Source organism: Corvus hawaiiensis, chromosome 2 (genome assembly GCF_020740725.1).
Source record: "Corvus hawaiiensis isolate bCorHaw1 chromosome 2, bCorHaw1.pri.cur, whole genome shotgun sequence".
In the NCBI taxonomy this organism is placed as follows: domain Eukaryota; kingdom Metazoa; phylum Chordata; class Aves; order Passeriformes; family Corvidae; genus Corvus; species Corvus hawaiiensis.
The window spans coordinates 95,961,388-95,988,285 of record NC_063214.1 but is presented as its reverse complement, the minus strand read 5'-3'; the positions used below and the strand labels follow the sequence as shown (position 1 = coordinate 95,988,285).

Genomic DNA, 26,898 nt, shown 5'->3' with positions numbered 1-26,898 from the left:
GATCCAGAGAGTTCTCCTAATTGCTTATAGAATGATTCACTGGTGCTTACATCCCAGCTGGGCAGTCAGTAGTAAAACACCCTCTACAATATCTGCTTTGTTTTCCTTTCCTCTAATCTTCACCCAGAAGCTCTTCACCACATTGTCACTAACTCTAAGGGCTGTGCAATCAAACATCTCCCTTACTTATAGTGCCACACCTCCCCCTCACCTGCCCTGCCTGCTTCTGAAGCCTGTAGCCCCTGGTGCCAGCACTCCAAGTCACGGGACTCATTCCACTGCTAGCAATGATACCGAGCTCTGGGAGCTGACCAATGCTTCATCTTTTTGTAAGACACATGCTAACCTTTCCTTAGCTCCTATGATCCTCCCTCTGCACACTGCAGCAAAGTCAGTCTGCAGAGATGCAGCTACCCCAGCCTGGAGTGACCACTGCAGGCACCCTGGGCTAAGCCTGGCTGACTCTGCAGAGAGATGAGTTCAAGCCCAGACAGCAGAGCAGCTGTCAAAGCATCATCTATTTACCTGTTTGCACTGACAATGGGGCCTTCTGTGTCTTCTATATTACTGAAGCATGATCTCAAGTGCTTTCTATCATGCTTGTACTAACATACAGTCCAAGGGATTAAGAAATCATGTAACTGCCATTCACTGTTGCTGGATGACAACTTTGCTTTCTTCCCTTGAATAATCCCAAAGATACCTCCATAGCTCTGGATATATCTATCTACCTGACATTCAGTTGCTTGCTTACATCTGGTGCCAGCCTGGCACCTACAAACCATTCATTTTTGCCACTTTGCACAGCCTAGTATCCTATACATCCAAACTCTAAATCAGTGCCTGCTTCTTGATTGTGCTCTGGTTTTTCTTTAGCTGTTCTCCCCACAGGCTTTGACATGACTGTGTACTTTCCAGTCTGTCTATGACCCTGCTTTTCATAATCAAGTTTTACTCCACAGGACCTGCTGGCCTTCCACACATTGAATTCAGCTTCTCCGTTCACATCTTGACGTTTACTGTCACACAGGTATTCTGCTCTGCAGCTTCATGTGTCTCTGTGCTCCTTGCTAGATTCTCTTGGTGGCTGCTTGATTGCTACTATGCATCTGAATGTTCACCAGCTTTGCATTTAAGCTACAGTCCATGACACAGTTGGTGAAGGCTTTCTAAGCTGACTCTTTCAAGGTCCTGTTGTTTCTTGTATGTATCACTAATTAGCTCATATTATAAAATACAATATTGCTAGATTATTTTGCAAGATAGTATTTGCAATAAGATTTTGAAGAGACTGTTTTTTGCAAAAGAATAATCTATTTCTTTAGTCTTTTGATTATCTGTGTTGGAAGTTTACCTTTCCTACTCTTCATTCACACAATTTTATGTGCATCTCTCCAGTTACCAGTAATACCAATAATCCTCCTGGAGAACACAGCAGGCCTTTCTCCATCACAGCTGGTAGCAGGACTTAGTTTGTTTTCCTTCTTTATTTAGCCCTAGAGCCAGGTTGTACTTTTGCTACTGTGATCTAAGAAAGAAGGTACTAAACATGTCCTCCTTTCCTCTTCATCTGCTCAGGGGAATGGGAATCCAAGACAATGCTCTGATTTTCTTGTTCTCTGCTTTGATACCTTTTAGGAAGTCTGTGTGCCACATCCTTGCTTTCTGATGGCATGTCCCCACATAATCCATCTTCCTGTGGCACCAGACACACAAATAGAGCCATGCACAGACATTACACAGGGAGGGCTCAAACACTGCAGCATTTGTGTCTTAATCCTTCCATCTCTGCTACTCAGCATTGCTAAAGCCCTATGGGTAGGAGATGTCTCTGACAGCCAGGATTTTAAGAGGCACATAGGCACGTACTGATAAAAACAAGCACCTTGCAGAGTTTTCTCAGGAAGCATTAAGTACTTCACTGCCTGATTCCCATAGATTTTATTGCAATTTAAGTAACAGGAGTCACTTCTGAAAATACCATTTGGTGCTCCTCTCTATCCTTATGAGCCTCTAATACCTTTAAACATTTGGCCTTTGAATTTCCAGATGTGACCTGCTGGGTGATCACATGTAGCACACCTCCTGATTAGGAGGCCGTTTACTCTAATGGTGGCATGCAGTTTTCTGAACTAGACACTGCCAACTCTGATCCCATTTAGGCCACTGAACAGCCAAATCCAACTTCTTCATGCTCCTACTTCAATCTGCATCCTCCAAGCACCACTTACCACTGTTTCAGCTCAACAGCAGCAGCTCTTCTCTTCCTCTGGGCACTACAGACCCAGATGCCAGCCAGCAGGGAAAAGCGGTTGCACAAAGGCATGCTGAAAGCCACCTCCGGATCCTTCTGCACTAATTTCTGCTTCTTTGTGACCATTGGTAACACAGCAGCACCACCTGTACTGTGCAAGGCTAAATCTTGAGTAAAACTTCCAGACTACACACACAGGCACGATGGTGCTGCATGACAGGTATTTCACTCCCAGCTCACGTGTGCCCTCTGTTTTTACCACCAGCTACTCTGGTGTAGTAGGTGATTATGTACCTGTGAACTGGAGAGTAATATGAAGGGACTTTTTGCTTTTTTCCTCCCGTAAACGCAACAGGTTCCCTGTGACCAGTGAAACACAACTCCCCCCCACAGCTCATCTGGGCTGAAACATCTCAAATTCATTCCCTTTCTCTTTTCCCATCCACACCTTTATGAAAGCATAAGAATTACTAGTTCGGGTTTCCAGCATAAATTATATTTTTTTTCCCTTGCAGATTTACTTCAGATTTTCACCAGTACTTTAAGGCCACATTTGTGGTTTAATTTGAAAAGACATGGTGCCTGTAGGGGTTAGTGAAGTGCCTTGCAAAAGCAAGGGACTCAGTCTTTGAGTGGAATAGAAGTCAAGAAGACAGTGATAAAACTAGGAACAGAGTACAATGATATTGCAGGTTGCAGTAGCCTTCACTGAGAAATAATTGTTGCTATCAGACGAATGTTCTTACCATCTAGAAAATCACCAACCAGAATTCTCAGTTTTGACTTCAAAGAAAATCCAACCCTCTCTCACCACAGGGCACTTATCACATTCATTAATTCTCAGGAAAAATTCTTTTAATGTCTCAAATGCATATTTACAGCTTACTTTAAATTTCTCTTTAATATTACTTTAAAATAAGAGAAAAACACCCATTCAACTTGCATAAGTTGACATACCGTCCTCTGGAAGTATCATGAAAACAGGGTGATGGTCTTTAAGACTCCTGTGACTTGTTTCTCTAATTTGCTGACTCCATAAAACAATGACTGTGGCAATCACTCTGGACCTTAATGTTCCTAGAGATAATGTATTAGCACTTAATGCATGGCAGTGCCACCAAGTATTGATGAAAAGTGTTACATGCAAGATCAAGCAGCCTCATCAAATGCTAATTATCGCAGTGGGGGCTGAAATGGACTTCTCAATTCTAGAGGAAGAATTTTTTTTTTCCTTAACAGTGTGTGTGAAAAACAAACAAATGTGCAGGATAACAGCTGCAGCTGCATAAATAGCTGCATAAATACCCAGTTCCTTCCTGCAAAAACTGGAGCTAAATTTATATGATTTACTGAGGGGTTCTTACAACCTGTAAGTATCTGCTGCTGTGGATGAAGGTGAGGCAGAATATTATGCAGGCTTGTTCTGGCACCAGGTTGGCCCTGATTATTTTTGGTTTGTAATAGACCAAAAACTCTAAACCATGTCTTCTCTCAGTAGCTCATAGAGCTATGCAGAGAGCTGGAGAAGTCAACTAAATTAATTTCCCAAGCTTCCATTTCCACTATCCTGCAGGCTAACGATGTCTGAAAGTTAGAAGAAAAAAACCCCGTAACTTCTTGTCATTTTCTTCCGAAGATTCATCTGACATTACCATCCATAAAAGCACTGATTATTCTGGCTCGCAGCTTCTCAGTTCCCCCAAATGAGGACTAATTAGGCATCGTGTGGATGAGCATCATGAGAATTATATTTTATTCAGCCTTGTTTCTCTCAGACTAACCCCTTCAGCACTGAGCACCAGGGTATAGCTCTCCACCACAAGATTTTAAATAGGTTTATAGTAAATAGTTTCTTGCAATTCTGGGATCAAAGAACATGAAAAATCAAATGCAGAGACATAGGAAAGCTTCAAGTGAAAGCCTGACCTCCAAATGATGTTCACTTAATCCCACACTCTTAATTGTCCTTTTGATAACTGTACAACAAACTCATCAGGATCCTGTGCAATGCCTCCTGTAGGAAGTCCCCCTCCAGGGAGAAAATAGCGATAAACAAATAAACAAAGCCTCCAAGCAAAAAAAAAGAGGAAAATACACACTTTAGTAATTTCTGCTCAAATGTCATACATGTACACATAGCATGTACCGGATGAAGAGGATTTATGGTATGGGGTAAATACCAAGACAGTGTCTCACTTGCTCTTGAGACTTCCAAACCAGTAGTTGACTGGCAGGTACCATAAAGCCTCAAGATTAGCTGTGTGCAAAAATTATTTCAGTAGCAAAATATTACCCTGAGGAGCATGTGGAAAAAAACAGATTGTTTTTCTTTTACAGGCAATGGGATTTTATGCACACTTGACTAACCCTTCTAAAGCACAAATTTCTCTTTCTAGTTCCTGTAAAAAATTAGGTTTTTTGTGGTTCTTGAAAAATCTTTAAAAATGTATTTGTGATAAGGCATATTAAAGGAAAAAGAGAAGACACTGTCTCTAACCTGGTAGTTCCCTAATGACAATTTTGCTTTGACCTGGATTCCTGGTAGCTTATGTAATCAATCCATAGACTGAGTCAGCTCATGAGTCTCATTTGCAACAGTTTTGACAAATGTAATATATCCCAATATGCACAGAGTATATTCAGAGATCTATTGGTAGCAAAAAAAAAAAAAAGCTGCTTACATTCCTGCCTAAAACTTTCTGTTTAAAAGAAGTTAACTCCTTCCCACCTACAATGCCACCCAACAAGATAAAAGTTATTTAGAACAGGCAATGTCTGGAAGCAATTATAAATAACTATGAGTAGAATTGAAAATGTACAAAGACAATTAATTAGTTTATGTTAGCCTCAGCAAAGGCTCTTATGCATTTTTCATGACATATTTTGATCTAAATGACAGAAAGACAGGTTGGACCAATATTTCTTCTCTTTTGCCACTTTGACTGGTGCAGCCTCCTGAAGTAGCTGCCCTTGGTTTCACCTGTCTCACTCTCATGTCCAGTCAGTTGTCATTCACAGCCAGCAACACAGCAGGTTGGACAGAATTTGGACTCCTAGCCAAAGCTGAAAAATACCTGAATTTGACTTATTTTCTCAGAGCTTGTTGTGCACTTGAAAATTCAAGGTTCATTTTTAGTCTCTGGATTTTAGGTATAATCTGTATGCCTCTCATGGTCAGCACATTTAGGTTATCAGTCAAGGCTCAACCAGAGTTCTGCTATTACATTTTCTCAGCTAAAATTCAGCATTTCTAAATGACTGATAAGGACACACTTCCAAATGATTTATATAGCAAGACACTTCAAGGAACATTTTTCATTTCAAATACTGTCACTCTTTGGGATTGGGAGCGTGCAAGACATTGTTCTCAGCTTTTCCTGAACATGTGTCCTCTGGTTAGGAGCTTGTACTAATACTTGCAGATACAAATTGACTTCTTGTGCATGGTGATGAGTTGTTCAAAACACACACAGAAGTTCCTTCTGTGGGGAGGATCCTTTCCTCCTCACTCAGCTGTTACCCTGGTGTGCACAAAGCCATGCTTCATTATTCATGAGATGCTTTTTCTGTCAAAATCCAGGGGATTTGGAGCAGTACTGACCCATGACCTTTTCAACTAGCAGGGACGAATAATTCATAAGGGGTGAAAATGGAAGCAAGACAAGCCATCTGAGGCCTAGACATGATTACTTTCCAGGGGGACCTTCCCCACTCCCCAAGGAGTCTCAGTTACTGCTCCTCTGCACCCGTAACCTAATTCAGCTTCAGCTCCATCTCAGGCCTGCAGCACTACTTACATCTTCAATAAAAATCTGTTTTGCCAGTATGATAGGACATTCTGCATGATGGACAGGCACTATTACCTTTCAGATGGAGATCTTACATTTAATGAGTGATGCTCAGCATGCAGCAAAAAGCATACAAGCAAATTTAGTTGCAGGCAAAATTAAGATTCCAGCATTGCCTCTTTTAAATGAAATGCTTTATATCCTGGCTGTTGTGGAATTCCAGTCACTATTTTATCCAGCTGAGGTGACTTGAAGTTGATTATTCTACCTTTCAAGCATCCCTAAGTTTGCAGTCAGTTAAGATGTTTTTTAAAACCATTATTCATTTCAAAATACATCTTGGCTTTTGGAAAACAGCTGAGGTGGTTCTGCTTAAAGAACAATGAACACATTATGGAAGGCCTGCAGTCTTAGATTATTAAATTAATGATATGCAGAACTGCTTTCAAGACATGTGATTTCATAGTCTGGTCTGCATGTCAGTGCACAATATGTAGAAATCTGTGCCCTCCTGGAGGCTTATAATAATCTAACGACTTATAAAAACATAAAACATGTCAGCTCAGTGTGGAAGTCTGGTTTCAATTCACAAGAATTGACAAAAACCACAAGAATAAAGTACTATGCATGAAATAACTTCTAAGGGGTGAAATATATGCTACATTTACTGAAACATGTAAAATTTGCACCTAAATTTTAAGTTCCTGCAGTAACTTAGGCAGAAAGCCCTAGATATCTCTGTTTCTTCTCCTGTCAGCAGAGAGGAAGCAGGTGCTCCAGATGTAGGTGCCTCAGGTCTACAAGGAAAACGGATGCTTGTTTTGAGGAGACTCTTTTGCTGGGCACCAGCCGGTTGCCTTGAGGTAGGGGACTGGATGCCATTCAAGAACTCCCATAATTGAATTCTGCTTGTTCAAAGGACAGGCTATAAGAAAACTGCGTTGAACTTTTTCAAAATCCCCCTGCAAGCTAAATACCAATCCTGATATGTTCCAGAGAAACTCATACCTACTAAACTGAACAAAATTCCTTTATTTCTTTTTATGAAGAGATCTATTAAATAAACAATGAAAAAGTGCCTGGAAATGTAAAGGATGTGATATAATGACACAATAAACCAAATTGACATTCTAAAAAAAAAGGCATTAATTTGCTAGATACTGAAACTGTAAATTTGTTGTTTCCCCTATAAGGAATAAGCTTTGGCTGAATTTGGTGTTGCAAACCAGCAAGGGCCTGAGATGGTTACAGAGAGAACCACTCGAGGGATGTGACAATGACATGCAGGACAGAGAGGTTCCTCTTCAAGTGAGGAAAGGAAAGGTGAGACATCTTCCTGTACCAGAGCTCACTGGTAAGTTTGGCAGCTACATGCACAGCCTTCCTACCAACCTGCCCATGCTCTCAGCAATGCCCCTGAGCACTTCTGAAGCAGAAGTAGAATCAGTTTGCAGATTTGTCAAGATGTCAAACCCTGAGCAAGACATACAGGGCATTTACCTTAGAAATGCCAAATGCATTTTAGAGCAAAAAATCTGAAGACAAGATTCTCACTGCCCTGAATGTCTTGATGTAAGAACTCATGGGGCCAATTGTTTATGCTACTCTGGCTGGCGTTCAGCCATGTGAATAAAAGAAAAGTGCTGAACTGATGTTCTGTCTAAGGCTGAAGCATCATTAATTGCTTCAGAGCCATGTCATGTCTTAGCAGATGGCAGAGAAGGGACTGAATTTCTGACATTTTTAATTAAAATGTAACCTCTATTATTATGGGATTAATAGTAATATAAATATAGCTGCACTTTACATTTGGTAAGACACAAATTCTGTATTTTTTGTAGACCTAGCTAAGAAGGCTTAAAAGATGGTGAATTCATGTTGGTAGCTCTTGTGATTTTATTGCTACTCTTACAAGCATTTTTCTGAAGGCTGCTCTTACAGTCAAGAGAACATAGTGAAAACTTCAGCCCCATTTTTTTCCCCTATAGATCCACATTCATTGCAAAGTTTTCAAAGCAAAATGTTTAAATCCCTCAAATTAGAAAGCAAAGTTCCCAAAAGCAGAGATATGTATTCATACATGTAAATGTCACTCTTGAGGTGACAAGGTGCGATGATACTTTTTGACAAAGGGAAGCCTCTTTTTGCTAAGGTTGATCTGAGCCACCAAGACTCTTCTTCCCCTGTCTGGATTTTGGGAAAGACAGTTTTGACCAGCAGTGACAGAGGCATGTGCTCAGCTGCCTTGTCTGCAAACTGGCTCTATGCCCTGAGGCAGAACCACTCCCCAAACCTCTTCCCACCTTGGGCTTCATTACAACCCAGCCTTAGATGAGCTTTTGACCATGGCACCAATTACATGTCTTCCCATCTGCTGCAAAGGACCCAACCAACCTTCCTGTGGGCTGGATTTTGATAATCATAACTTGTCACCGGGAACACCAGGCCCTTCTTGTCCTCTACCACTTGTGTGCAAATGACAAAATTGTTTGAGTAATCAGTGAGGTTTTGCATACCAGTTGTTCTGTTAAAACAGGGGAGAATAATCACAGCACTTTTTGTTTCATGGTCTAACTTTTGTGGTTTACTAGCTCAGAATGAGTTTTCACATGACTCTAACAAAAAAGGGTGTGTGTTGTGTTTCTCTTGACTAGCACAGGAAAAGAAAACCCACTGTCTATCACATCTCTGTAAAGTCCAAATGAGTCACTCTCAGTGCCAAAAACCCGGGTGTCATTTACTTGACAAGTTTGGGACCCTCCCTCATGTGTAGTGCTTGTGCTGCTTCACAGATGTCCCAGTACATCTTGACACCCATGCTGCTTTGTGTGGGGGCCACATCCTCACCTCCACTCTTCTGCTGGGGGCTGAAAGGGGGAAGAGCTTACACCACAGAAACCCTTCCTGGAAAAGGCATGTGGAACACTCAAGGAATCAGTGCTATTACAGTTGGACTGAACTGCCTCTCTGGCCCCTATATGTGGATGGGCAGTGGAGGGAGCTGAGCAGCTGAGGCAGGAGCAGGGGGTACTGCTCCACTGTGGCAGCGTCCCCTCAGTATAGTTTTGGCTGCCCTGCAGCACACATAGCATGCATGCAGCCACCCTGCCTCCCCCAGTGTCCTCGCAAACCTGTGCTGCAGGGGCCTGGGGCTCATGATACGGGTCACTAACGCAGTTCTTGTGCTCGAGGCACGAGCTCTGGTGAACCCTCGGTCAGAGAGAGTCCAACTGCGTTACTTCTGTGCGTCACTGAAGCGACTTCGGCATCAGGAAGGGAGCTGCTGGCTGGGCTGGCTCGCTGGCTTCTTTGCAGAGGGAACACGGCAGGAGCCGATGGGATCGGCTCGCGTTAGCTCGGAGACAAAGGAAGAGAGAGGCTGCTCTGGTCTGACTCCTAACAGGTTTATTGTTAGAAGTTTCGCAACCTAAACAAGCTGCGGGGATGGCTTTTTTCAGCAGAGAAATGATGCATGGGAAGACCCTGCCTTGCTTAGGTTATCTTGGCACTAACAAGCAGCACAGAATATGAGTAACTGGTCTACAAAACACCTGTGGGTGCTAATCTGCACACACAGTGTGTAGATGACTGGGCAAGAAAGCTTAGGTAGAAGAGTTTCGGGACTGTGACTATTCTCCCTTCTCTTCTACACCTTCTAACTGCAAATTGCCAGTTGGATTTCCTTATCCATAGAAACAGCGGGCAATTGCAAAGGGTTTCAGTGCTCCTCTGGTGAGTTTTGCTCCTGTTTCTGCCAGGCCCTCAGAAGCAGCCACTTAGAAGCTCTTTTTGGGACCTGTGGGGATGTCTGGGAGGATGCTCTTCTGCATCCTCCTTTGAGAGGGGCAAAGATGGAGAGGGCTGCACCCTCAGCATGTGTGATGGTTTAAAAACTTGGGTTTTTCTGAACAGCAGCTACCTGTTGGGTACAACACTTGTCAAAGTATAGCACATTTGCCCATCCTCCAGTGATCTGTACAGAAATAATTATTCCAAAAATCTTTTTTTATCCCCAGTGTGTGAATTTCATACTGACATTGCTACCCTGCAGAGTACCCTGCAGAGTAACAGATATGTTCAGGGTAATGGGATCACTCAAAATTACTCCTTTCTACAACAGAAACTGGTGTTACTTCTAACAAATTGTAGGATTACTTTTTGTTTTCTAAAATGTTGCAGTATTGTGAATCCAATTTGGCCTTATCCTCCGGCTTCTCTCGCCTGCCCACTGATTAATGCAAGGATGGGAATGGCAGATGCCAAGTACTGTGACATCAGGATGACAGCACTGTGCGACCAGTTCATGCGAGGGTGAGCCATTTTGGAAGAGGTGACACAAGGGAGTGCCACCTGCTAAGGATGCCCAAATCCCACCTCCACCCCACCTTACCTGGGCTGGGGCGCTGGAGGAGAGGTGGGTCAGGTCCCCAATCCTGGCAGCTGCCCGTGGGTCGCTGGAGCTGATGAGGACGGGGGCACTGATCTCCATGGAGTGCCGGTTGCTGGCGGCCTGGGAGGACTTGTGTGTCATGCTGAGGGCGGTGAAGGAGTGGCGCTTCTTGGCGTTCTTCTTGCCTTCCACCTGCCGCTGGGCCGCTCCGGCCACCCCCGCGCCGGCCAGCGTGGAGCACGGTGCCAGACCCACCGCCGCTGCTGCTGCCACTGCCACCGTCTCCGTCGCCAGCGGCATGTCACAGCCAGAGGCGGCAGCCGAGCACGTCTTGTCCATCTCCATGAGCTGCTTGGCGGATTCATTCAGCTGCGTGGGGAGGAAAAGGGAAAGATAAAAAAGGAGTTGTAGAGAGTGATAAGGTTCCCTCCACTGCAGAAAAGGAGGCTCAGTGAGGACCTTATCTCTGTCTACAACCACCTGAAAGGATGTTGTAGCACAGTGAGGGTTGGCCTTTTGTCCCAGGTAACAATTGACAGGACAAGAGGGAATGGCCTCATGTTGTGCCAGGGGAGATTTAGATAGGATATTAGGAAAAATTTCTTCACTGAAGGGGTTGTCAAGCACCGGCCCAGGCTGCCCAGGAATGTGGTGGAATCACTGTCCCTGGAAGTATTTCAAAGATTTAAAAGACATGGCACTTCAAGGCCATGATTTAGTGGTGGGCTTGGCAGTGCTGAATTAACAGTTGGACTGGATGGCCTTAGAGGTCTTTTCCAACCTAAATGATTCTATGATTCTATGAATTTATTTGATTTATGAGGTCAGGTGAATTATTTCCATCCACTTGTTAATGCTAGGAAGATCAAAAGAGGCAGAGTAAGCATCCAGAAGAGTTAGGCTAGAACCAGGCACCATAAATTGGTCCACATCAAGCTACAACATTTAAAAACATCATTCCCCAAAATAGCTTGTCCCAGGCTGCTGAGTCAGAGCCTGGGGAAGGAGGCAGGAGCCTCTTCATCAATGTTTTGCTATTTGCTATTGCCTGTGCTTGATGTTTGCCACACATGGTTTTGATCCAAGGGTACAGCTTCCAAATCTTTCCAGTTTCATCTCCCTTCCTCCCACCTAACACAGGTTATCCAAATGCAGATGCAAACTGAAGGCATTTTCCCCAGCTGTTTCACCTAAACTTTGGAAGAGCTTGATGGCCACTGGAAGACTTGCTCAGGTCCAGCTTGAAAAAGTGGTACCATCACTTCTCTTGAAAGGTTTAACACTTGACCTACAGCCCATGAACACCACACTAGGAGGCTCAGGCCAGCTTTCAGCCTGCTGTTCCTCATCCAATCCACACTCACAGATAACCTCGTGTCTACGCAGGCCAGAGGCATGCTGGGTGGCACAACCCTGTCACTGAAGTCTCTTACCTCCCAGCCTTCATAACTCATCCAGGAAAGCTACACCGTACACAGCTGGAGAGATTTTAGGTGCACAGGGATGCTACAGTCACTAATGATACATGAAGTGCACTCTGAATTCAGCAGTGCTTTCTGCACAGCACTCATTGCCAATACATCTTCCCTTGAGGGGTGTTAACAGCTGATGGAAAGTGCCACATTTTGCCAACAGACCTTTATATTAAACTAGGATGTACTGCAATATGTTTGCATTTAATGAATAAAAACAACATATGAAAAAGGGAGCCACAGCTAATGTACACGTGCTTTTGCATTCACTGCTGTTCTGAGACCCACATAAACCAGAGGTGTATGTAATACTATTCTGGACCAAAACTAGGCCATTTTTTTTCTATAACCAACAGAATTTCTTTTATGAATTATGGCAGTATCCAAGAAACAGTTGAGGACAAGGTCTTCCAAGGCTTTAAAAAAATTTTTTTAAAAATTGCTGCTCTAAGCCAAGCCAATTTAGAAACCTAACACAAGTGAAAATAAAAGGGAAAAAGAGAGGGAAGGGAAAGATAACAACAGAAACACGCAGTTAAACAAATGTGTAATTGCATAGTTTTTATAACTCCCAACCACTGTGGCCATGCTGTAAATAAAAGAATGGATATTGCTAGCCTTAAGCCAGTCCTCCTGAGTTTGAAAGCACTTCTGACTCCACAAGGACTCATTCTGTGTAACAGGCAAAAAGCACACTAACACCTAGAAAGTAAACATCAACTTGCAGGATCCTTCTTTCTGTGACAGCTTCCACCAAGTCAACCAAGAGCTTCCAATTAATGATGCTCCACTACTTTTAGAGCTGCTGGGAGTCCTGCAACCATTCAATTAGCAAGTCATTTTCCCAGCTGCACTCTCCAACTTGAGACCACGCTTACAGTCAGTGTAGTGCACTGCACCTGCCAATTTTTGCCGATAACGGCTGATCCTATTTCAGATTCTTCAGAAATGTCCATTATTTCCCACTTCATCATGCTCTAAATTGGTACAACCTAATATTTGCCAGCAGGCTCCAAGTTTCAAGGAAACCAGATGGCTCCCCTCCCTTAAGTAGGTGTTACAGCTCCGCTTACCCCATTGATGGAGATAGTCTAGCTGAATTACTTGAAATATTAAGGAGAAAAGGATAAAGCTATCAAATATGTATTACTCTTCTACAGCAGAGGGTGAGGAAATTTTTGCTAAACAACAGCAAAAACAAAAAGAATATATTTTTACTCTTCAAGATAGAAAAAAAGAGAGTTTAAAAAAAGAAATTTAGAACTTCTGATTTTACAACATGCTACATGTGGACAATAAAGTGCTCCAGCTCTTGATATCAAGCTCTGAATCTCTTGTAAGGATTAGATTATAAATCTCACTGTCTGGGATCCAGTTTAACACTGAAGCTGTTCTTTTTAAAACAACAGAATCCCTTACTTTTTTGTTCAAAGCAGCACCTAGTTAAAATGTCAATAAGAGAGCAAGCATCTAAACATGAAGAGATAAAAAATAGCCCTGTATTGATATAAACAAAAGTTAATCTCAATATCAGTAGAAGATTAAAGACAGAAAAACACTCCTCCCCAAACAGTCAAGCTAATGAACTTTTGAGAATGTCAGAGGCTTCCTGAAATGCTGGGAAAAAAATATTTTGGTCTGCCAAGATAAAAAATGCTTTATAGCCTTACAACTTTATTTTTGTAGTGAACTGTTTTTAAACAGCTTTGCCCACAGATGCTGGAAAGTACTTCCCAAATAGGCTATGAATACCAGAGAAAAGTCTGCTTACTACTTTGTAAAAGCAAACAGTTCTGCCTCTTCACAAAAAAACTTTGAGAAACCCTTTTTTAAACATAAACACGATTGCAAATTTCTTATTTTAAACTCTGAATCTGTAAACAAGCATTGCTTTCTGGTGTCTATCATTTGATCTTCAGGCAGATTTGCTTCCAGATGAGAAACTTAATGGAAAGTTCTGACCCACAGATGGTGTCAGGAATTTGACATTTCTGGATGTCTGTAGCTCTTATGACAATCTCTAATACCGGAACTCAACTTTCTTGCTCAGTTTTGATCCCTTTTCTAGAAAGAACCTATATTGAAATTCTGGTCCTGCTAAGCCCGAAGTGACTTGAGACTTACGCCTTTGAGACTGCAGCAAGACTGATTTTACCTGAAATCCATTCTTTGTAATGGGGATGTCCTAGAAAACTTGACATAGGATTTAGAGGGATAAGACCTGGATTTGAATGCCAAACCAGTCAAACATTTCCAGCAGCTCTGCAGTCCTGTCTAGAAATGCAAAATCTTGCAACAGCAAGCCTTATATTATCTGAGGGACCTTATAATGCAAGAGATGTGATGAGACAGGGTTGTGTTCACAGGGTCTCAGTGACTATGGGCTGTGAGTCCTGCATGCTGAGATAAGGATGCACCAGTCTCAGTTCATGGAACTACTGTGCCTATTTCTCAGGAAGACCTTCCCCAGCTGTGAGGAATTGTACTGGAGACAGCTCCAGTTCATCTGGTTTTGGGAGTGAAGAAAGGTGCAAGTGGAATACCTGTGTGCACAGAGCCTTGTTCACCTCCAAACAACATTTTCCTACAATGGGAGCAGTAATCATGTTCTGTTCATTAAAAATTTGGTGGCCTGGATCAGGAAGCCATACTCCCCGCCCTGCCATAATGCAAGCTGTCCTGACTTTAGCATCCAGGCAGAGAGCCCATGCAATATGAACTAAGGGAGAGGTTTTTTCTTTCTTCTGGCTTTTAGATATGACTATTTTAGATACTCTACTCGAGACTTTACCACATAGGTGACAAATATTAAGCTACGTCACTCAGGACGTCTCCACTGCCGAAATTATTTTTTATTAATCTCTAGATAAATCTCACTTTTTCTGCAGAATGTAATATGGTGACTTTCTCTCAGTCTCTGTTGCACGTGCTTGGACGCACACATATACATGCACACTTATAATTTCTAATACACATGGGTTTAAAAGGGACCACCTGTAAAGGGTTTCAACATATTTCTCTTTTAAGGATGAGTGGGTACAGGAGAGAAACTGTTGTCTGCACTGGCTATCCCCACGTGGGAGCAAATATGTTCTTTATATTCCAATGTGACTTAATGAACTACAGTTTCAATGAACAACATTATGCACCTACTTACATACCCCAGATGGGATGAAGAGTAAAGAAAATCTACTTCTTGTCCAATGTGGGTGATAACTAACTCTATGTTTAGTCCAAATAAAAAATTATTACTTTGGAATTTATTGTTGTTATTATTATGGAACAAGAGAGAAACATGGGAAATTTAGGTCAGATTTAAATAATTAATCTTTACGACATCTCCCTTGACAAATACAACAGTGCATTTACTAATCCATGTTAGTAGCAAAATTATTCTATCCCAGTTTAAACTTCCAAGGGACACTGTGATACACCATGGTCACAACAGCAGCTCCTGGGTTGTGGTGTTTCACTGATAGTGGTGTCTTCTGTAAGATGGAGGACAATTGTGCTATTGAATACTCTTTCTAGTAATTTAGATCTGGGAAAGGGATTAATTTCTGACTGACATCTGCTTTACCAAAGAGAGGACCCTACTATGTGGCTTACAAATATACTTCAGCATGTTCTTGATACTGTGCAGACCAAAGTGTTACTAATGTGTAACTAGAATGTCATTCTTTTCTAAATAAGAAAGGATTGCTTAAATCTCAGTTTTACACACGGGATTCAGTATTTTGATAAACTGAAGCCAATCTGGACCAGAAAGTACACTTTATTAAGAATTTAATTTGCTACAAAATCTCTTTTTTTCTATCTTTATGGAAACTATTAGCTAAAGAATGGTGCTGTTCAAATACAGGTGTAAGATCAGAAGATATAGAGAAGAAATACAGGTATAAGATGTGAACCAGTTTTGAAAGCAAAAAGTTACAAATTCCTACAAACCTCTGCATACCTAACACAAAAGAAAAAATTGGAAAGAAAAAATATCATGCTCAAGTTTTTAGAAAGGAACCACTGAGCAGAACAGAAATTAAAATTAAAATTATTAATAAAACATCTTCACAATGTCCCCCTGAAAGATTGAAAATACTTGCACCTAGGGACTGCTGATTTTTATACTTTACAGTTCATAAATATTGAGAGGATCATGCACATCCCTATTTTATGCCTTGCGGAGACTTTGGCAACTTGCAGTTCCATATCTGATTTTGTGATTAAAATAATCAGTCTGAATTTATATACTGCGTTTTCACTTCAGAGTAGGTACTTTCAGGAAATACTAAGTTCATATGCCCTCATTAGAATAGTTTGCTATTATTATAATTTATGTTCTGAAGCACAGTGAGGTTATTAAGTAACTAAGGGCATACCTATACAAGATTTTTCTGTTTCTGCTGGGTTCCTGAGAGGACTCCATCTGTAAAAGCATTTTCAGACCCAAAAAGTAGTCTTTCAGAAAGATAAAACAGCTTTTCCTTACTGTTATCCCTCCTGGCAAATGCAGCATACAATCTTTCTTCTGCAGTAGCCAAGTAACAAAACAGCCTTTGACTCAAATGGACACTAGGAGGAAGTACATAGTACTTTACCTAATGCTTTACATGTTCTTCGGAAGGTTAGTACAGAGGACACACAGCCATTCCAAGAGCTTACTAATGGGATATTACCAGACAAATTTGTGACAAAGACTCTTTGACCAAGTCATACTGAATGCATCTATAATTTTAATCTTTTATATGTTTTGTTAATTCAGATTTAAAAGTGTTTAGAGAAAGCCTCCAAAGTTCTCCATGGACAGTTTAAATTAATTTGGCAAAACCTACAAAATCCGACCTCAATTATTCATTTAGGCCCCATCTTATGAAGAGTAATTAGCAAGGCACATTTTAAGAGAAAATATTATAGCTAAACCAAAGCATTATTTAATGGTTTTGTGTTAATCTTTAACAATCTACTATTGCCTTTTCTAATTTATTGCCAGGGAGGAACAAGCAAATGTGGAACAGATTTTCTGCAAGTGGTTTATCCATCATGGAAGATAGATTTCTGAAACCCACACTGTGATTGAGAGCAGAGTTATTCCATGCACCCAGAAAATATAAGAAGCACAGTACATGTTTTTGCTTGAACAGATTCAAATGAAATGATAGCTGCAGAAATACTTTCCTAGGACACATCTCAAACTTCAAGTGTGCTGTTCCTCCAGTCATAGGTTGAGGCATACATCTCATTCTCTTTTCCAAAAGCCTGCTAAATATGTCAGCATGTTCTCAAGGAACGAAGTCCCTAAAACCCTACAGCAGACAGCCTTCCTAACCAGGGTCATACACATACACAACAATGTATAGTCCGGACAAAGCAAGACAATAATTTTTGTCTACAACAAGGGTCTTTGAAAGGCAGCAGTACTTAGCAATCTATTTGCCTATCCTACAAGATCTTTCTCATTTAGCAGCAATGTCACTTCTAACGCACTGAGGGGTTGAAGGAATGCAGCATATTAGAACAGCGTGTGCTTGGACGAGCATGTCATCATGATCTTGCAGAATGAAAATAAATGATGTGTGCAGCAGAAGTAAACACTAAGCCCTGGGTGGTGAACTGGGAATTTTTTTTCTTTCTCCTTTTTTCCAAATAGTTTTAAGAAGGAAAATGGTCTGCAGTGGTGGAGACCAAGTTTGCTGTATCCCAGAGACATGTGCAGCGTGCTGCAAAGTCTGTTCAGGAGCTAAGCACAGCAAGAAACCTTATGAAAACTAATGTCGAAAGAACTGAGAATAAAGAAAATAAAACTAAATGCAATATCATTAAAAATAGATGAACTCACCAAAAGAAGTATGCTTTCTAGATCCCCCTCCACTTCCTGAAACAATGCTAGCTATTTAGCCTTCAGCTCCAAGTATGAGGACTCTCTTGCTCTGATCTGTCATCTCTGAATCTCTGATACGCTGTGTGCCTTCGATATGCCTAAGGATTTCCTTTTTCTTTCTATCTGTCCCCTATGGACACCCTTTTCCATAATGAGACGCTCATGACTGCACCAAAGCTCCTTTGAAAGCAAGAAATGTAACCAAATACAGCTTTACTCAACATCAGAAAGAGTGGGAGAACACAGCCTATTTTTAATTATAAATTATTCAGAAAGCTAAATAAAAAGTGCAGTCATGAATTCATGGGCTTGATCCTAATTCCTTTGAAGTCAGTGGCAAAACTCCAGCTGCCTTCAACGGTGGAAGGACTGGTGCCCATCTGGCACCAATTTCAGTACCAGAAGAGTCCCTGTTGAAGCTTGTGTGGATTTTACTGACAAACTATTTTTTCATCAAAAAATGAAACTCATTGGAACTTAAGTACTTCCCAGGAACTTGCTTGTTTTGACAAGATGTCCATCAGGAAATTGTTTCTCAGATGATGTTTCTCAGCTAAGACAAGAAATTACCAAAGCCACAGTGCTTTAGGAGTTCAACAGGGTACTTGGACTCCTGGCTGAAAGTCCCTGTGTGGGGGAACAGCCATGGGAGACCTGAAGCAACACTGACACTTTCCAAATAGAAAGCCACCAGCTTTCTGGGTATACTGAGTATCCTTCACTCTTATTCTTGTAAACTGGAAAACCTTAGGGACTCCTGCCCTGAGGCCAGGCACCATGAGGGAAGAGGTTGGTGCTGCAGAAGTGTGAGCAGCCTTATGCTGGGCAGCAACCTCGGCAGGGGACCTGGATGAATCAGGAGGCTTTCAGAAGCAGTTCAGATGATGTCCTCATGCCTCACTGCAACCTGGCAGCTGTATGAGCCCTGTATCATTACAGCCAGTTACTGCAAGGAAGGGAAGCCCTCTGAAGCACCTTTGTGCTGAATCTAGAAACCCCTTCACTTGTGAAAACTTTCAGTGTGCCAGCTGTACCAACAAACTTCAGCAGAGACTAGGAAAGATAGTTGAGATCGTGGAGCAGAGCTGTGTGGATCACAAGTAAACTCTAAGAATATCTTTAAAAAGAGGCAAGTTTTGTGTTTTCAGAGTTTTCAGGCAACTTTCTACCTCCTTCCTTCCTTAATGTTTAACAAGGCTTCTGGTGCTATTGCGTACTCAAGTGATCAACAATCCCCATAAAATTATGAATTAACTGAAAATTGACAAGTAAATACCATGAACTAGGGGCACACGATGTCTTCAGAGTTAATGCATACATCAAGCCTGGGAATCTTAAAGCAAATGGCTTCCAAATTATGGTGTGAGACCCCAAGTAATTATAAATGGGATTGTGAACCAGGAACATCATGCTCATGTTGGTGCAGAGACCCTTCTCTTCCTGATAGCTGCACCGTGCACACATGCTACCAGACATGACATTGAGCCCTTTTGCTCATTCTCTCAGATTTGTTCCTGGAAATACAGTTCTTGAAAAAGCTGGTTTTGGAATGATCAGGATTGTGTGAAAGAAGCAACTATACCATGTCTTTTTTTAAGGAAAACACTTGCTCCCAGATTAACGGGACAAAAGATGAGGATGAAAGAAAAAAACAAACATATATTTGTTGAAGTCCTTTATAAATTCGATAAAAAAGTGTTCTGGCGGGTAATGAGAAAAATACCTACACCATCACCTCACATCATCAATGTTACCTGCAGAAAGCATGAAGTTGGATAAATCTTTGAAGCTCTTGGAAGCTCTTGGAATTGCAGCACAAGGACCACATGGGAAAACCAAAGCAATTTTTTGAGTACTGCAAGGCTTTGACTACCCTGAGCAAGCAAGGAGTCTTTGTTGCAGTGATTTACAACTTTGTGTAGAATAAGAAATCTTGTGCAATCGGGGAAAATTAAGTTTTATCAGCTGCAACTGAAGATTACCTGTGGGGAATCATATACAAATAAATGCACTGTACTCTGTCTCTGATAAAGCAGAAATGAAGAATGAAAGCAAATGCCAAGAATACGTTTTGGTTCAATTGCTTGTAAAAGGAACCAAGGTATACACAATTCAAGCAGACATTAGCACTAAAGGGTTGTGATAAACAGCCTTTGCCCTGTGTGTACTATATTTATAGACTTTTTTTACTACATAGAGTTCTGGCTTCTGCTTCCCAGATACAAGACAGAAAAGGACTGCTGGATGTGGTACAGGGCATTTGCAATAGTGTGACGTCCCATGGGTCTGTATAGTTAGATTCTGAGTGCATGGAGCTCCTGCTACAGCTGGCTATAAAGCAGGGTTGCTGGTTGGGTGGAGAGTTCCTGCACCAGCTCCAGAGTCACACTGTGTGTTTCACTGGAAGCAGCCTACACCAATGGATGTCAGCTATCTGTCACAAAACTGCTGTGTCTTTGGAGAGATGCATCCAGCCTTTGGGTTTACTATTTGCCAGCTGGGGTGAAAATATGAGTCAGGACATATTGTGCTGCTGTTTCACCAAACCGTTGGATGACTCCCTAGAGGGGGAGTTCTGAGATGTTTCTCTGAAATGGGAGATGAACTATGTGTGTTTGAAATGGACAGCAGCAAGAGGATACACGAATCATCTGTGTGACAGGGAGACTGGTCTTCTTATCTATGCACATAGATGAAAAAAAAGGAATTGTGCTGAGAGAGACATGACTTGACAGCCTGAGTTTGTGTCTCATAGTTGCCCTATCCCGTGGTTATTACAGTGCAAACTCTGCTTGGAATTGCCTGCAATTTAAAGCACCTTCTTCCCACATAGATGTGCTGATGCCTGGTACAGCAGCATGGCTCTTTTTCCTCAGTGGGAGCATTAATTTGCATCCTTTTTTACTCTATGCAGTGACCAGCTATTTTAAAATTATTTTTACACAACCTTCTATTACCTTGGAGACCTCTATACTTCTGTCATACTGCTAAAAGGAGGACAATGGATTGGGATGGCATTACAGGGCAGGCTCTGTGGCATGTGACATATTGCACACTTCACAACAGGCACATCTCAGTTTTTTTGGAAGCCTGAACAGTAAGTGAAAGCTAGTCTGTAAAATATGAAAATATGTTTTCTGTGCTATATAATGATGCAATTGGGTTCACAACCCCCTCCCCCCCCACCTTGTGGAAGAAAAATCTGTCAAGAGTGAACTGTGATGAATTCCCTAAACTCTGCAAATTCTTGACTGAAAATGGCAGCATTCAGCTTCACACTCATGGCATGACTCACTGCCCCTCACCTCAAAGAACCATTTATAGACCTCTTTGGAGAACCCAAGATGTTAAAATATGATTGGGGACAAGGCTGAGGTCTGAGTCAGAGGTCTCTTCATTGACTTGCCAACAGCTGCAGTCAAAAGTACATTGAACTCTCTGGCTATCAAACTAGAAAATGTTATTTGTTCAACTTTCTGAGTTTAATTTCTGGATTAGGGTAAAGGGCGCGTACCCAGTGCAGTGGAATCATGCAGTGAAGCAGCTAGTGCCCTTGTCTCTTGTACACTCATCTAGAGCTGGATCAATGTTCTGGTTTCTGTCCAAGCCTGCTCTGCCACAGGTGTCACTGCTAGATAAGAAGTGTGCCATTTCTTCAGCACCAATGAGCCTGGAGCAGATCTTTTAGGATGCTCAGGCACATGTGTCACATTACTGCAATAAAGTACAATGATTGCCAGCATTAGTCACTTTTATGACATCCATATGCAAATGCTGTTTATGTTAGTATGCTACAAGTGGAAGGAATTTGGAAAACCACTGCTCTAGGCCATGCTGTTTGAGCTCTGAGATAGCAAAATGAATGGGCTAGCAAAAAATCTGCACAGTAGGAAATCTTTCTGAAAGTGCAGAACACTGGAGGTTTTTTTCCTATTTGCGGAATTACTCAAGCTCAAATATTTTCCTAACACATTCCTTTCTGAAAACAGACTGCCCTGCATTGCACCTACATTCCATAGGCAGAGAGACAACTTGTCCCAAGGAAACGGAAGTTTTACAAACTGTGACCATGTCATGTGATGCAGTCACACAGAGACATTTGTTCATACTTTTATTATTTTTGCCATTAAATGCTGAAAAGCTCCCCCTACACATCAGAATTCCATTGTGAGAAGCATTATGTAAACATAGAGTAACAAGACAGCTCTTGGCCCAAAGAAAGTACAATTTAGGATGAGGACAAGAGACAATGTATGGTTATAGACAAAATATACAATGCAACACTCTTATCCACAAGATGGACAGAGGATTTTGCACAACATACATCTTATCTAGCCATCCCAGCCAAGAACAATTTTAGAGAAGAATCTGGAGGAGCAATGCTGATGCAGATGTTTGAAGTATTCATCACAACAGTGAAGAACAGAGCACTATGGAAGAAAATTGGGATTTAAAAAACTGACAAAGTGATTGCCATAGTTGGCATTCAGTAGTAAATAAAAGACAGGAGGCAGAAAGAGCAATGAGTAAGCAAAGGCTTGAAAGTAAGGGTGAGTTGTATGGGCTCTAGAGGACAGAAAAATGCTCCAGAGAGAAAGAAAGAAGTAGCAGCAGATGACCACATCAGACTGTCATGAATGAGGCACATCTGCATTTGCTAAGGATGCAAAAAGGATATAGCCATAATCAGGGTATGACCTGGTAAGAGTTTGATCTTTGTGAATGCTCAGCAATCAGATTGGACAAAGACTGGTAGAACTGCCAGCCACATGGATGAATGGAACCATGCATGAGGATGTGATTCCCAATGGCAGTGTCTTTATTACTTGCCATGAAAGTACATTGATCCCTCTTTTACCAGTGACCAAACAGAAAGTAACACACCTGTGTACAGTGTGCACTGAAAATTCAGGTATGTGCTTAGTGACAATTGCTCCATGCAGAGGCAGACCTATGTGTCACTGTGGTGTGGAGCTGCCTTTGCTTTGACCTTAAACTCAGCCCTCAGAAGTGCTTTTGTGCCTTCAAGGACCCCCATATGACAAAACCTTGTGGTTGAGACAGAGCATGACCCTAAGCAGTAACCGGTGTGGGTTAAACCATGACAGCCCCCCAGGTGCTGTAGGGCAGAGAAGTTCAGTGCCAGTACCAAGAGCTCCCAGATCTTGTCTGGCCCGGGCGATTGCCAGGAATTCAGTATCAATCATCTCTCTAGCTCTTCTTCCACTCCCATAGTTCATATATTGAGGGATAGTAAAACCATGCATCCACCAAATCAATATAACCACACACATCTCTTCCCTGAGCAATGCACCTATGGAAGCAAAAGGCTTTGGCTGGGAACAGGCAAGTCTAAGCACTAGACTGGAGCAAGGAGGGAAGATGCTGGGGACATTATTTCTCAAAGGTAAGACTCGTAGTCCTTCCTCCTGGTCTAGGAAAAGAAAAGAAAAAGGATACAAGAGGAAGTAATGACTGTAAATTCTTCACTATGTTGTTGAGGCTGAAGCAGATCAGAGAAAAGGGATCAAGGAGATGACCATCAGAGAGTGCTCTCCCTCCTTCTGCATGGTTACTTTCTTCTTGAGAAACAGAGCTGCCTCTTCCCTCAGTGCCATCCCTCTAGCCATGTGGTAAGAGGAGAATATCTCCAGCATGAGTCTATCACTGCTCTGGCACCTCTCCTGCTTTGTCCCAAGGTTTCCAGAAAAATTCTGTTACAGAAAAATTCTATTATAGAAAGCTCTCTCATGAAATTTCCTGTCAATTTGATTCAATTGTGTCTAAACAGATCGGAAGACTTCAAAGTCAGATTTAGAGCAGGACACTCCCTCCAGCCTCACTTAAGCAAAAACTAATATTATTAACCTGGTTTATGGAGTATCTAGTATGCTTTGTCATAAAATTATAACTTAATAAAATAATTAGGTAAGTAGAGGGACAGCCAGGAGGTAGAAGAGGTTGCTTGCACAAAGTCCCACATTCCTCATCTCACCATTTTGGCATGATGGCTTAGAGCACAGTGCAATGGCAGCAATCACTGCAGGATAACTGTGGGTGGGGGTTGCTGCCCCTCACAGATGTGTTTTTCTGCAGTGTGAGATGCCACATGGCCTCTTTTTCCATTTTCCCTCTTTCTGCCCTGCATCAGCATGGATATTCATGTGACTAAGCAGCAAATGCCATGATGAAACAGGTATGACTGGAAATTAAAACAATGACTCCAACTTAAATGAATAGCTTTCAACAGGGTGACTTCCCTGATTCATCTCAGCACGCAGAGATATCTGGTAGTCCTGGAACATGGAGGGCAGAAGGAAAGAATTGTCACACATGAGGTAAAAGCAGGACAACCCCTTTGGCAGCAACCCTTGCTTTTGTCAGATTAAAATAATGCCAGTATTACACTCAAAAATGGTGCAGCAGGAGATAAAATAAACAGTGGCTGGTCTGCTTTGCAAAGAAATAAAGTAAGCAAAACCAATGCAATTTCTTCTACAGGATAGACTAAACACAAAAGAATCAGCCTTCAGGAGTCCTGTGTGTTCTAGAGAAAATCTGGAAAAGATAGAGATTCCCAAATTAATTCCAACTATCTTCCCCTGTTTCTGATTTTTGTTTTTAATTTGCAAATTCTTCCTCTAGTCTTTTGAATTTAGTTCTTTCAATGTTCAGCTCTAACACCTAACAAAATGTCAGAGGATTTCAGACTCAAACATCTGGTTTTGGCACCGTTAATGACATTTTTAGGCTAAAAATCAACTTCATCTGTTATTTTTATTATTTGAAGCATGCATTCAGCATACACACACACTCCCAGATCTCTTTGTGCCTAGAATAAAAATAGTTTGACCATTCCAGCATCTGTGACAATAAGAAGTAGAGAAAGAGGTAAAAACGATTTATCACTACATTCTACCAGGAACCTGTTATTCTTGAAACTACTCTTCTTTAAAAGTTCAAAAGGTCAATCTCAGACACATTTATGACTATTTACCATGGTAGAACAATCATAAAATCACTGAATGGTTTGGGTTGGAAAGGACCTTAAAGATCATCTAGTTCCAGCCCCCCTGCCACAGGAGAGGTGCTCCGGCCCTCTGATCAATTTTGTGGCCCTTCTCTGGACTTGTTCCAACAGGTTCACATCTTCCTTATGCTGGGGTCCCTGGAGGGGGGGTCTTGTGAGAGCAGAGGGGGAGGATCACCTTCCTCGCTCCACTGGCCACGCTGCTTTTGATGCAGCCCAGGATGCGGCTGGATTTCTGGGCTGCAATTGTGCACTGCCAAGTCATGTTGAGCTTCTCACTCACCAGCACTTCCAAGGCTTTTTTTCTCAGGGCTGCTCTCAATCCATTCTCCATGCACCCTGCACCTGTGCTTGGGATTGCCCTGACCCAGGTGCAGGATCTTGCACTTGGCCTTGTTGAACTTCCTGTCCAGGTCCCTCTGGATGGCATTCCTTCCCTCCAGCGTGTTGACCACACTACACAACTTGATGTCACCGGCAAACTTGCTGAGGGTGCACTCGATCCCACTGTCCATGTCACCGACAAAGGTGTTAAACAGCAGCTGTCCCAATACTGACCTCTAAGGAACACCACTCATCACTGCTCTCCACTTGGACATCAAGATGTTGACTGCCACTCTTTGAATGTGACCGCCCAGACTATTCCTTATCCACTGAGTGGTTTATCTGTCAAATCCATGTCTTTCCATAGTACTTATGCAACATGCTATCCTCTGAAAACAGAGATCAGAGAGGGCTCTAACAAGCACTCCCTGGCAATTCCTTTTTGGTGTCACTCTCATCAGCTGTCCCTCCTGTCCCTCTGATGGAGGGCATCTTACCCACCACTGGCACAGCGAAAGATAACATGTGCTTCCACCTCTTCCAGGTCCTTTCACAGTCTGGGCTTTTAATATTGGACTGACTTTTCTTCATTGCTCCCAGCATCAGTGCTGTGGCAGACACATGGAAACATTCTGCTCTTTGCTCATGGGGCTGTGGCCACCAGCAAAGGGGCAGAGAAGGCAGCCAGTTTGCCAGGGGCATCTTCCAAAACCCTCCTACTGACTCTTCATGTCTATATTTGGATTGAAGATCTCCACTCAGAGTTTTAAGGCACCAGGAAAGCTTCCCAAGAAGGAAGCTAATTAAGATGTGCAACATGCACTAACAAGGACACTAGGAAACAAAATGAAGAATGCCTGTGTGAGAAATAATGAAATCCGGATCCGGAGGTGAAGGGAAGGGCTTCCACAGGCAAGGGGCAGCAGATGCAAAACACAGTAGGCCAGACCCCAGTCAATTTGCACCAGGAAGGATGACAAACAGGATTTTGCAGGGCAAGTTCTGGAAGTTCTTCAGTGGATTGTGGCTAGAGACCAAAGTCTTGTTATCAGATCAAGAGCAGAACACAGTCCATCTTGCTTAGATATCGAGGTACCTAATTTTTGGCATCTAGGAAGTAGCACTTCAGAAATGCCCTGTACAGATATAGAATTGATATACATAACTTTGAAAGACTCAGGAAACGGGCTTATTTGCAAAGGTTGTGTGCTTAAGTTGGTTGTGCTGGAAACCTTTTTTTGCTATAAATTGCTCCAGAGTTATTTTTACAAAATACAGTCTAGGAACTTCAGATGTTACTCATAATTAGGAGGGGTGGGCGGGAAAGATATTTTTGGATATGACAGCTGGCAAATTTCTGGTTTAACAGGCTCTGAAACAATAAGAGGTGATAACAACTCAGATCTGGTTTTGATGAATAGAAATACTGGTCATAACATATAAATCTGAATAATTTTATGAGTTCATTCAAGTGAAAGTAGGCAAGAGTAAAATCAAGAGAAGACCTGTAACTAAAACTGTCAGTTCTCAAAAGGCAAATTTTCACAACCTACAGCTATGTCTAAACTTACATGCTGGCTCTCACCACAGCTCACACAGATCTCATAATTGTCTGGGCTGGAGGATGACTCAAATATGATAGTACTCCTGTATGTAGCCTGTATGCAGGCTTCCCCTCTGTGGCACCCACCTGAGATGAACTTCAGTGTAAACATGGTGTTCCCTGATGAAGAAAACAGAAAGCAGCCCTGCTTTGACTTGTCCA

At 42.0% G+C, this 26,898-nt stretch overlaps 1 protein-coding gene across 2 annotated transcripts in view; it reads right to left on the bottom strand.

Annotated features, from left to right (window-relative positions):
• SH3RF3 (SH3 domain containing ring finger 3) overlaps window positions 1-26,898 on the bottom strand; it is a 244,821-nt gene that overhangs the window by 51,478 nt on the left and 166,445 nt on the right. For both annotated transcript variants that reach the window (XM_048327095.1, XM_048327103.1), the window contains exon 4: window positions 10,433-10,801. In XM_048327095.1, coding sequence (XP_048183052.1) covers window positions 10,433-10,801 — 369 coding nt within the window. The remainder of the gene's footprint in view (window positions 1-10,432; window positions 10,802-26,898) is intronic.